At 46.1% G+C, this 12,515-nt stretch overlaps 5 protein-coding genes across 5 annotated transcripts; all 5 read left to right on the plus strand.

Annotated features, from left to right (window-relative positions):
* Positions 1 to 171: 171 nt before the first annotated feature.
* N7495_006856 (uncharacterized protein) lies at positions 172 to 1,250 on the plus strand (the record flags this gene model as incomplete). Its single annotated transcript, XM_057209507.1, has 2 exons — positions 172 to 419; positions 479 to 1,250. The coding sequence occupies 2 exons, from the start codon at positions 172 to 174 to the stop codon at positions 1,248 to 1,250; spliced, it is 1,020 nt and encodes a 339-aa protein (XP_057063281.1).
* Positions 1,251 to 1,770: 520 nt separating this feature from the next.
* On the plus strand, positions 1,771 to 4,261 carry N7495_006857 (putative Patatin family phospholipase; the record flags this gene model as incomplete). The annotated part of the gene is made up of 3 exons (XM_057209508.1): positions 1,771 to 2,064; positions 2,128 to 2,972; positions 3,031 to 4,261. 3 exons carry the CDS (start codon positions 1,771 to 1,773, stop codon positions 4,259 to 4,261), a joined length of 2,370 nt encoding a protein of 789 aa, XP_057063282.1.
* Positions 4,262 to 5,447: 1,186 nt separating this feature from the next.
* Positions 5,448 to 6,172, plus strand: N7495_006858 (uncharacterized protein; the record flags this gene model as incomplete). The annotated part of the gene is made up of 2 exons (XM_057209509.1): positions 5,448 to 5,834; positions 5,879 to 6,172. The coding sequence occupies 2 exons, from the start codon at positions 5,448 to 5,450 to the stop codon at positions 6,170 to 6,172; spliced, it is 681 nt and encodes a 226-aa protein (XP_057063283.1).
* Positions 6,173 to 7,505: 1,333 nt separating this feature from the next.
* On the plus strand, positions 7,506 to 8,297 carry N7495_006859 (uncharacterized protein; the record flags this gene model as incomplete). The annotated part of the gene is made up of 1 exon (XM_057209510.1): positions 7,506 to 8,297. The coding sequence occupies one exon, from the start codon at positions 7,506 to 7,508 to the stop codon at positions 8,295 to 8,297; it is 792 nt and encodes a 263-aa protein (XP_057063284.1).
* A 2,934-nt stretch (positions 8,298 to 11,231) lies between these two features.
* Positions 11,232 to 12,503, plus strand: N7495_006860 (uncharacterized protein; the record flags this gene model as incomplete). Its single annotated transcript, XM_057209511.1, has 2 exons — positions 11,232 to 11,274; positions 11,833 to 12,503. The coding sequence occupies 2 exons, from the start codon at positions 11,232 to 11,234 to the stop codon at positions 12,501 to 12,503; spliced, it is 714 nt and encodes a 237-aa protein (XP_057063285.1).
* Between the last annotated feature and the right edge of the window lie 12 nt (positions 12,504 to 12,515).

The raw sequence follows: 12,515 nt of genomic DNA on the forward strand, positions 1-12,515 counted from the left end.
GTAGATGGGAGTCTACCTAGGCAGTTGTTCCAAAGGGTGAGCTTAGAGGGTTTTACTCCAGGATGACGCCGGGCGGATACCTTGACAACGTCAACCCCCGATCCCGTCGTGGCAATAGCATCATCTAAACAACCTTGGAAAGCAGGAAATAACTTCGTACATGATTTAATCATGCATCTCCCTGCACCGACTTTCGCCGCTACTATTCCTTCGATTTACGATGGGTCTAAGTTGGAATACCGTATTTATATACCTGATCAACTGGAAAGTACAACGACATCCCCTCGTCCCATCAAAGGAGCTATTGTCGCACATCCCTATGCATCGCTAGGAGGATCCTTCTATGATCCTGTCGTGAGCTTTCTCGGCGGCGAGCTTTTAAAAGCGGGGCATGTCGTAGGAACGTTCAACTTCCGGTAGTTACAGCACATCTGAGCTTCATCAGGCATCCTACTGACCGACGATCATCTATGGATAGTGGCGCCGGTGAATCAGAAGGAGGAACAAGTTGGACCGCAAAACCCGAGCTAGGCGATTATACATCATTTTACGGGTTCATGCTACAGTATCTGCACCAGTTGCAGGTTATGACACAAGGGCGAATTGATAGCCTCGAACCTGCACTCAACCAAATTCAGGGCCAGGATCGCGATCAGGGAAGCAGAGCAAAAGAAAATTACGGTATTCGGCTTATTCTCGGCGGATATTCATACGGAAGTTTTATCGCATCACATCTCCCAACACTTGATGTAATCGCCGAACTATTCCAGCCCAGAACTGGGGTCACATCTTCACCCACACCATTCGAGAAGATTAGCGCAGAAGCAAGGAGGATCGCTGCATTATCTATACGCGCCACACAACCCCGGGAAAATCGGACGGATGACCAAGGGATTTGCGTATCAACCGCGATCTCCTACCTTCTCATGTCACCTTTGTTGCCCCCACTAACTCAAGTACTCACGGCATTCTCCACATTATCGCTGCAGATTGGAGGAACATCAGCTCAGACCCGACCCGCTGGCTGTCCAGCCGACCAGCTACGAACGCATAAGACGTTCGCATTATACGGAGATAAAGATACATTTAACTCAGTGCGCAAATTACGAGATTGGTCAAGTGAGTTGGGCAGAATGCCACAGAGTTTATTTCAAAGCTGTGAGATTAAGGGCGCAGGTCATTTTTGGCGAGAGGATGGAGTTGAGGAGCGGGCAAAGCAAGGTCTTCGGGAATGGCTTCAGCAAGTATAGAGTAGTAATCTTAATATCGATATATGATGATAAATGATGATAAATGATGATAAATAATGATAAATAATGATACAGTACCATCAAAATAAGGAACAAATCAATAATAAAGAGTTTGATGGCGAGAAAGAGGCCAATGCTGCTGCATGTGAGCCATTTCCCCACATCATTTGGCAGATGATATATGCGGATTTGTGAGATCCTCTACAATCAAGTAAACAAAGAGCTTCCCATCAAAGAGGTAATCATAACAATAATAGATTGTAGTGAGAATTCACCTTATACACCTTCTTCATTGACTCTGAGAAATTGACTCGAGAAACTCGAACAAAAGTTGGGGAAGAAAAGGTTGGGGTGACCCCGTGACGTTTATCCTTCTCTAGACCGCCCAGTCTTTGCCTTCTCCAGTTTATCCCTACTCTTCCCCCTCTTGCTGCCTCTGTTATTTACAAGCAAATACTCCCAGTTTGACAGAGTGGAACTTTGTTGCATAGAATCCTGACCTGGATGGCTTGCTCTCCAGATGCGCAGACCTTCTATGATGGTGTTGGCCGACTCAACAATATCTCATTCGCAATGTCACTCTAAACATGACTCGACTCCTCAGAATGTTTCGAAACGGTCCCTTCGAAAGTCAATTTCCATACCAGCGGTCTCCACAATTGTGAAAAGCTCCTGGAATTGGGCCGGCGAAACTCTTGGCACATACCGCGACGGCCTCACATCCGAGCAGCGCAGACAGAGGGCCGACATTGAAGATCGCAAACAGGTATTATACTTTCAAATAAGAAATGTGTGCATACTCTTGCTTCCACCAGTCTGTTCCTGACGGGCAGGCGCAGCTGCCGAGCTACCATGCTAACCATGACTTCGATCATAGGCTGTGTCGTACGAAGAGTGGAAGACTTGCGCCAGTGAACTGGATATCCTCGAAGATAACACAACGTGGAAATACACATTAGAATGCGATGAATACCACCCGACTTTTGTCCAGGAGCGTTTGCGACAGCTAGAAGAGGCGCGAATTAGCTGTGATGTGAGCCGAATGCTGTTTCTTATTCGCACGTCGTTGAGTCGCGACCTTGGCGAGATGAACGGAGCATCTCTGTACCGGCATTCGCACATTGGAACCAAAGATCTGATCGACCGATACATCACCACTGCCCTCGACGCCATCACAACATTGGTAGATTTGCAGGTTCATAATCGCTGTGATGGACTGGAGTTGAAATACATCCTAGACCAGCTGCTGGCAGCTCGTCAAGCATTTGGTCGTAGTGCTTTGCTTTTTTCAGGTGGTGCTACATTTGGAATGAGCCACATTGGTGTTTTAAAGGCCCTATACGAGTCTCAGCTCATCCCTCGAATCATTTCTGGCGCATCCGCCGGCAGTATTGTATGCGCTGTGTTTTGCACTAGGAAGGATGATGAACTGCCTGGTCTTTTGGAAACATATGCCCATGGAGACTTTGCAGTTTTCAATAAAACCGGCCAGGAGGAGAATATTTTCCAGAAGACAGCGCGATTCCTAAAGTTCGGTTCGTTCCTTGACATTTCTCACTTGGCTAATACCATGCGGTCATGGTTGGGCGACATTACATTTCAGGAGGCGTACAACCGCACTCGCCGGATTTTGAACATTTGTGTGTCCAGTGCCGGCATATATGAACTACCGCGACTCCTTAACTACATTTCCGCACCGAACGTGATGATTTGGTCAGCCGTGTATGTTTTTCATTTCCCCCATCTTTCAGTACGACATGGTTTAACAATATATGCATAGAGCGGTATCCTGCTCGGTGCCGTTAGTGTTCAGACCCTACAACTTAATGGCTAAGGATCCCTTGACAGGAGAGGCTAAGCCATGGAATGATCTTGACAAGCAGTATATCGATGGCTCAGTAGAAGGCGACCTTCCAATGACACGATTAAGTGAGATGTTCAATGTCAACCACTTTATTGTATCTCAGGTCAACCCCCATGTTGTACCTTTCCTACCTAAAGAAGACGGGCCCATGATTGGAACCGGGAATTCATCCTTCGTACCTCGCTGGGTCAATACGATGGCTCACCTTGCTAAAGATGAAGTTCTTCACCGAATGACTGTTCTTTCAGAACTTGGAGTTTTCCCAAACTCAATGACCAAATTTGCTTCAATTATGAACCAAAAATACAGCGGAGACATTAACATCTACCCAGAACTTATTTCATCCAATTTCCCACGGATCCTGGAGAACCCTACAACGGAATTCATGCTTGAATCCTGTCTCAGCGGAGAACGAGCAACATGGCCTAGGCTCAGCCGTATACGTAATGCATGTGCCATTGAGCTTGCTTTAGATAGAGCGATACAACAGATGCGAGCTCGCGTGGCTTTCAGTCCAAACCATGTTGACTTGCCGTTGCTATGCTCCTCTCGTTTCTCTATCGATTCAGCTGGAAGTTCTACCCGAGGGCGTTTACGCAATCATCACCGGAAGTATTCACACAGACATGAGTTGGAGAAGCGACCAGGAGGATCACAAGGTCCCGCCGAATACGACCTGCGAAAAGCACGCAGCACAATTTCGCTCGAAATCACAAAATCCCAAATCCCGAACGATTTCAACTCCGTACCAGGTCGACCGAAGTTCCGCCGTGGGACTTCGCTATCATTCGGTGACGGGAAATCTACATCTAGTCCCACCAGCGATGAGGATAATGAAGATGCCGAACTCCCGTTTTTTACCCGCCCTCGGCCCACTAGACATGGAGCTTCTTGGGATCCATCAACCAATGGAGAATTCTCGAGCCATGGAGCAATCACCCCTGTCCGATCACGACGATCCTCTGCCTCCTCGAACAAATCGCAACAGTCGGCTTCGTTCCGGCCAGGATCTTCACCAAAGCAGATATACGTGCCGTCACCTAAAGAGATTTCTATGGCTCTTTCACCATCCTCCCGTCATCTTCTCAGTATGACACCATCTGTTTATCCAACTGCCGACTCCCTTACACAAATATCACACCGCTGATTAACCGGAACATCCGGGAAAAAGGCCATTAAACATATTACCAAGATAGGTATCGTCGGACACGTCTGTCTATAGAGTGAAATGTCGACTACGATAGAGATCGGCGGGAATTATAGCAATAATCATAGCAGTAGTCATATTTAGCAGCTGAGCTGCTAGTCGCACACATAATAATATAAGTTCAATTTCATCGCACATCTCCTGGGACCTAAGTATTGGAGTACTTTTCAGCTTCCAACTCTGGACTAACATTGAAAGGTCTAGACCTCTGTCGAGGACCCTGAGGATCCACTTCCCGTACTTAAAACGCCATTCCGAACTTAGAGAGTACAAGGCTTAGAGATTGATCCATATTACCCTGGAAACTCAACTCTCAATTTGACCAGTCCATCCTAGGGAACGATTTACTTGACATGATACCTGAGTATCTGATGAATCTCAAATTAAGGATTTGGTTTGGGCTCAGGGACTAATGAAGTATCTCCAACAGGCAGGTACATGGAAACGTACTTGTTTCACATTTAGTTGTTGAATCCTCGAGTTGAAGCCTTTAATCACAAAATCCCACTTCTATTGATATGACCTAGCCATTATATTTACTTTGCATTGGCTTAGTGGGTCGCTGATTTGTTGATCATATCTATGTAAGTAGGGTCCGAGAGCCAAAAGGTTCTGTGGCTGTCAACCTGCTACAAGGCGCGTATCAGCCCCATGTCAATATAGAGCCGAATAGGAATTATGGAACGAGAACCTATCTGCCTATATACATGGAACATGATCTCGCCACTGTTGTTGAGTTTCATTTTCTCAGCATCAGCCATGGCTAAGCAATCTAATTGACCAGTCAAAACGCCATATTCTGCTGTCTATAGCCTTGGCTTTCTGACAGTCGATACGCTATAGTGACATTCGTCACCTTATTGCAGGTTTATTGGTTCAAGTTAAGCCAATATAACGGATCCATCAATTCAGAAGATACTGGGTCTAGCCATGCCCCTTGAAGCTCCTACCGGTTGACTCCATATCCATGTCATATAAAAGTAATCCAATGCTCGCTCACCTTGTTTGTGTCTTAGTGTGTCTACCATATTTTCTTTCATTTGCGCGGTCCAGGTTGACCCATACTATCATTTACTCTCATTCCTTTGAATTTCTCTTCGCAACATTCATTTTTCAATTCACCACGATGAAGTACTCAGGAGTCACTTTCGTAGGCATGATGGGCTGTGCCCTTGCCGCTCCCCTCTATAGCGAGACCCCTACCTCTTCTGCCGGTCCTGCCCCTACCGCGGCCATTATATTACCGGGCGGTTTCCACTTCCCTCCTATTGCGAAAAACGCCGACAAGCGTGGCCTCGACTGGTTCGAGAGTCTGAAGGATAAGTTCGGCGGCAGTAGTGCAGCATCCGCTATCCCCGAAATTACTATCCCTACTAGTGTGCCTACTGGTATCGCCGGTTCTTCTGGCCTGGACAGCATCCTTGACAAGTTAGAGGGAGAGAAGCGTGGCCTTGACTGGTCCGAGACCCTCAAGGATAATATCGGCTCTAAAACTGCCACACCCCCTCTGAAAGTTTGCCCCCCGGGGCGCCGGCTCTGGAAAGCGTGATTGCCAAGTTCGAGGGTAGTCACAGCGGCTCAGCCACACTGCCTACTGGTACTGTCGAATTGGGCAATGATCCTTCTATATCTATCCTTGCCAGTGCTTTCGCCCAGTTCGAACACGGCCATGGTTCTACCATCCCTACTAACGTCGCCAATCTGGAGCACGGCCCAGCTTTCTCTGCTATTGCTAGCGCCCTCGTCAAGCCTGAAGGTAGCCATGGTAGCTCCGACGCTCTGCTTACTGCTATCGCCAAGTCTGAACATCATACCACCGCTGCGGCTGCTTTACCCACTGGTTCCGCTTAAATTGGCGACCTCGCTTTCTACATAAATGCCGAAGTCCTTTCGATTAAACGCCAAATTCAACGTCGTCAACAACCCTGGAAGCTATTCAATTCCAAGGTTCTAGATGCCGATAAGGCTTCACAGGTGTGCGCAAATCCGGTGGTCCTCGTTTGATGGATAGGGATGGCCGGACATTATTATTATGACGATGTAAATAGGTTTATATATGGGTTCTGGGCTAAGATGGGGTTTTCGTATGGTTCCAATAACATCCGCTGGCACGGGTTCATTCTAGTGTTTTATCTTCTTAGGGAAAGTCCTTCAATACACTCTCCTATCATTTTCATCTTCTCTAGGAAGTTGGCTCCAGTCTGAGAATCGGTTGCAATTGGGCGGAGCATTCGCAAATGTCAATTTTAGGTATTAGTGATTATCTAGGTAGATATGAACTGCCAAGCTGGTTTGTGTTACCTAGATAGAATGACAGCTAACCCAGGAAGTATGATATCCATGGGTGCTTAAGCCAAATTCAATACTGCTGATTAGAAAGTCAAGGATGTATCCTCTAAAAATACCGTTAAGCGACAGGAATATTTAGGGTGCATTTCAACAGTGAAGATATGCAAGGCTAATTTACAATCTATTTTTGGAGCTATTAGGTGTTAAATGCTGCTAATTACGGCAATTTTCCAATGCAGCTCAGCGGTAGCAAATCATCCCCATTGGTTGATCAATCCAGATTGAGGTCTCATTGAGCACTAGAAACAGGCTGTTATACAACCATCTGGGGTTCGTGATCAAGCTTTATATCCGGGCGCCTCCCGCTGTCTGAAACTGATACGTTCGTTATATGAACTCCATTGAATCATTGTGCATTAATTCTTTGTTTTATTGCGTCAGTCTACTTGAATTTGTTCTACTTCAAGATTTCTTCTGCTTGTCTATCTGCTTTCATTTCCTTGCTTTTCTCTGGTACTTTACCTTGCAAGGAAAGCCCTAGTCATCGAATGCCTTAGCCAACCACTGCCTGAGCTGTGTCTCATCTGCACTACGGAGGCCCCTTCGTTTACGTTGGCCTGCTAGCATCATACATGCAGCTAACGATAAACCCCCACTCGTCAGTTAGCCTTATTGATCCATCGGGCTTGCATACACCAGGGTGTTCGTCATCCGGCGGACTTGCTGTAACTGAACCGGTCTGCATTGAGTCCCTTCGACCCCACTTCCAATTTATAATCACCGTCCTGCTCTTTGGATGTTTTTCGTTCTGTTCACCAAAACCTTGGAATATATACACCCGGTTCCCCAGGTCTTGAAAAGCTACAACTTTGTTATTTGTTCATTCTACCTCAGTATGGCTAGCCTTGTCAGTAAGCCTCTTGCCAAGTTTCGGAGAGCCGAGTCTCCCTTACCTCTACACTCTCGCTGGGGGGACGCGGCAATCTCAGTCCCTACGGATGGTTCATGGAGCCAATATGACAATCCTCATCACCACATGGCCAAAGAAAGACAGTCCTATGGGCCAGGATTTGTCCCTGACATCCCTCCTGACGGGGTCCAACCTTCTCAAAGAGAAAGCGATTGGAGAGACCACGGAGATACCAGGAATAGAACCTTCCGGCGAAATTCCATTTCCCGGCTCTCCATCCGTCTGTCATCTCGCCCTAGACACCAGAGAACGAGAGGGGAGAGCCCAGCTGACCGAGGACGAGAGAGCCTTCTACCAGAATACAGGCGCACAGAATTTTCGTACATGCCAATCCAGCACGACTATCTTTCCGAAATGAACGATAATTCTAAGCAAATAACGCCGACTCCTTTCCGCTACATTCCCGTTTCTACTCAGAGTCCACGGAGTCAGTCTGCAAGAACATTTCCAATTTCACATAGCCGAAGAGACTCATTCGCCGATTCAGTCGAATGTCGAGACCGAGACGCTCCTATGAGACGTGGTTCACATCAAGAAGACAACCACAGAAGTCTTAAATCAAGTCTGGACGAAAACTCGAACAGCTCCTCTCGACGCACGTATGGCCCTCCACCCAGACGATGTACTTCACCTTTTGTTGCGGCAGATCGGAAACGATCGTCGTCCTTGAAACCTATGACATTAACAATGGTCCCTGATCCTGGTGAACTTTACTAGTGATAACTTGACGATATATTCGTCAGTTATGTGGCTTCAATTTCTCATTTATTATCAGTCAAGAGCTTCATAACGAATGGAGCTCGTCTGCACATCTTCCTCGTCTCTTGCCTTCTCTTGCTTGATCTTTTATACTTGTCAATTTGCGCGGCGTTGGGACGGGATTTTCTTTAACGTGTATGACTGAGTAGTCTTTTTCAAATGATATCAAGAATGTAGCCCATTTCCACCGGATTGGATCCATAGATACCACCGGCCTTCAAGCTTGATGTCGGTGTGACTGCTAAATCATTCTTATATCTACTCAAGTACAACGAGATACCGAATTTAGGATGATCTTGAAAGTAAGCTTTCCAAGGTTATTGGGCGAAGACGTTGCAATCTCTTGTATCTCCCTAGTTGAACTATACTATAAGCACTTAAGAAGTACAATCGAATCCGATAGCGACAATCCAATCAGAAATCATGGAATAAATGGCATGATTAGACAATGCTATGTAATTATCTCGGAGCCGACGAGAATTAGACGCACAGTCCCTTATGGGCGCTAGCTCAATGATCGTCACTAAGGGTTGTGGGTCTAAAGTATTTCACCACTGAACGGGTCACACTACTGAACGGGTCAGTTTGACCCACTTATTTTTATGAATCCCAATAACTCCATTATTTACTATGTAATATAGTAAAAAAAAACTACTGAATGGGCCTACTAGGACAGGTTTCCCTCCTATGTCCAGGTGTCTTACATATCCCACACCGGCGTTGGGTTACAGGCGCCCTTACAGGCGCCTGGCCCTCTTGTAAATTGGCATCATTAAGTTTAGGGCCACCATTCGACGCGTCAACCAGGTCTAATCCCTCCTGAATTGTAAGACCCCCTACTACTGTTAATTGACGATTCGGACGTTCTTTTTGTTTTTTCTTTTTCTCATGGGCGGCGCGTAAATCTCTGTTTTCCAGGCGTAAGAGAGCATTCTCTTGATATAGGTAATTTGCACCCTTTACTATCTGGTCTAATGCTCTCTTAGATGGTGTTGGTGGCGTTCGAGATACAGTGCGTAATATAGCTTGGTGTTGACGTCGTAAATCTTTCTGCGTCCTAGGCGTCTTAGGTGTCCAATTTCGACTTGAATCGCTTCCTATAGAGGGTGGTGGTGGTGGTGTATCGACGCGCATAGTAAGCTTTTTTAACACCCTAGTAGGGTCAAGTGGCACGATTCCAGTTGCAGCAAACGCATTAGAAGCAGATGCAAATGCTTCAATACGCGCAGTAGGATATATCTCTAGGAAATCTCCTTTACTAATGTGGGAAAAACCAAGCTCTACTCTAGACTCAACCAGCCGAGAATAAGAGCGTTTTAACACCGCAAAACACCCAACATCAAGAGGTTGAAGAAGATGAGACGCATGCGCAGGCATACATAATGGTATAATATCATGCTCCTGGCAGATTTTGTCGAAATCAGGTGTTAAATGGCTACCATGGCCATCTAAGATCAGAAGGCGATACCGTCCTTTAGTACGAGCAGTAGCAGGTATAAAGAGCTTTTCAAGCCAACGGAGCCCTATTTGATTTGATGTCCAGCCATTAGGACTAATCTCAAGACGCCAATTAGGTGGTAAACCTAGATCAGGAGCAAACCAGCTCTGCATCATCACCTTACCCTTAAAGATAATACAGGGTGGAGGTGCGTAACCAGACGCGCCTAAACACTCTATCACAGTAACCCATTCCCGGTTACCAGGCTGTTTTTTTGCGCGTTTACCATAATAACCAGCTCTAGTAACCACTCTCGCGGTCGCACATCGTCCCATCGCAAACCCAGTCTCGTCAAAATTATAGATATCGTCGGTGGTGATACCATATTTTGCGATCGTGTTTTCAACCAGTTTGAACCAATTATTGATCACATTATAGTCCTCTTGACGCGCACGTGTAAAATCGCGCGGTGTTGAATAGGTCGTCTTAAGTTCAGGTAAACGCGTCGCAAACCTAGTAACCCAGTTTTTACCGATCGTAAGAGGAGGGTTGGTTCCGCGGTCGGCGAGTAGGATATTAGCCATTCTACCAACATCTTTAGTTCTAGGAGCACAGCCGCGATCATCTAGAGAGACGACCCATTGAAGTAATGAATCCTCTTCAGATTCAGTCAGTTTAGACTGCGGTGGGTGTGTTTCAAGACGAAATTGGACACCAGAATGGCGGCGTTGGAGGGTTGAAAATGGTATATTAAACATAGCTGCAGCTTTACGCATTGATGATATATCGCCATTCTTGTAAGCTTGGTAAGCTAATAAGACCCTATTCTCCTGATCCTGTTTGTCTTGGACATATAGAGCATTTAGGGGGGCATGGTGGGTAGTTGAAAATGGAAACACCAGACTGACGCGTAAAATTGGTGGGGTGACCCGTTCAGTAGTGTGACCCGTTCAGTGGTGAAATACTTTATGAAGATCGCCGGCGACTTGACCATTTAAGTTAAAAGAGGGGTCCATGGGATTGTGTTGTTCGTGGGACAGGGCGTTGCGCTGTGTTTTTTTACAATAGAAAAGCATGGCGCTATACCGCGCGTCTGCAAAATGATACATATCCAGTACGAAGTACACTACTAACTACTATCTGGTCACTAGGAATGTTGCAAGTTACAACGGCCCATAAGACTCTGGAATAGGATAACGACAACATTTATTTTTTATCCTGCAAGGAAAAGTCATACAGAGTTAGCATGAGGTAGGACATGACCAACACCTTTTATAGTCAATACCATCAATTGATCTGGATAGAATGCAGGAGTAAATCTAGAATACTTCGACAATTTGGGTAGGCGCTTAGAGCTGACCAGTGAGAGGAAGGATTGAATGTTGGTCTTCGCTACCCGAACATTGTGATTCGTTAGTATGCATCAGAACTAGATTGGAGAATTACATCCAAACATGCCGCTTTTTGAGGCTTTTTGGCTTGGTCTGGTATTGACTAGTGCGATGGATTGGCTCCCAATTAGGACTAATTATATACTAATTATGGGTCATTGAGATCTATCTATAGTTTGTCAATTAAATTTTATCGGCTGGAAATAACTCAGGGCTTTCAAGGTTTCGGTTGTTTAGGAATTATGGGGGCACTGACCTTGTGAGAGTGTTTATATCAAGCCCTGGTCCTATACAACAATTCTCCCCATCTTTTGCCTACATCTCTATCTTGAAAACTTGTATGTTTATCTGAAAAGCGGGGTAGGTCCGGTACCTGTGTGACACACAGACTAGAAGTCGATCACTGTATCGACATCAATTGCCATTAGGCCGTCTTCAACTTTGCCTATTCTATCGTCACTAGCTTCCTCTTGGTGTCCACAGTGACCAGGATATGAATATCGTCTTACCATCTTATCACACGACCCACCAACAAATACAGAGAAAGAAACAAATACGATTGGTGTAACGTTGGTCAAAGATCATAATCCTTGCAAGTATGGTGCCGGAAGAGATAAAAGGCCACCAAAATGACAATGGACGCTAACTTTTCTTCGCCACAAAGTGACTAGTCTTCGGTATCTTCTCTCACGCAAGGAAAGAGCAAAGCGAAAGCAGGCCAGAGAAACCGAGTCACCATCACAAATACTAGTTCCTCCAGCCTACAAGACAGGTCTCTATGAAACACCTACTAGCCGGGGACCCCGCTCTGTTCATCCCCGGCCAATATCTTCCTTTGCACCAGATCATAGCCGCCAGTCACATTACCAGTCCTACTACCAGCAACAGCTCCCACGAGCCTCGTCTGAGATACCATCACATTATCCAGCTTTACCCACCTACGATCCGTCAAAGTACCAACCAGTTCGATCGGTCTCGAATCCACATACTGAATCATTTTCTTCACACATATATCCTAGCTCCCGCGGTCAGTCTTCACGTTTGAGCGAGGTACAGTATAACGATTCACGTGCGTCAGCGTATCACCCTACACCACCTATGAGAGATCAGTATTCAATACCGAAGATACCACGAGAGTCATTGGCTGCGTCTGATGTAAGACGACAGACTATGATGCCACCCTGGTACGGTGCATCGATGCACCATGTTTCCAGGTCAGGAGAAGGGCGAGAACGGAGCTATTCTGAACCCGTACATCTAGACCCAGCTCAAAGTACACGCGGGCCCGGTCGGCCAAAGCCTGTACTTTCACGATTGATTACCAACTTCAGTTAAATTCGGGGATTT

Source organism: Penicillium taxi (assembly GCF_028828555.1).
Source record: "Penicillium taxi strain IBT 34144 chromosome Unknown utg000004l_segment0_segment0, whole genome shotgun sequence".
Classification (NCBI taxonomy): domain Eukaryota; kingdom Fungi; phylum Ascomycota; class Eurotiomycetes; order Eurotiales; family Aspergillaceae; genus Penicillium; species Penicillium taxi.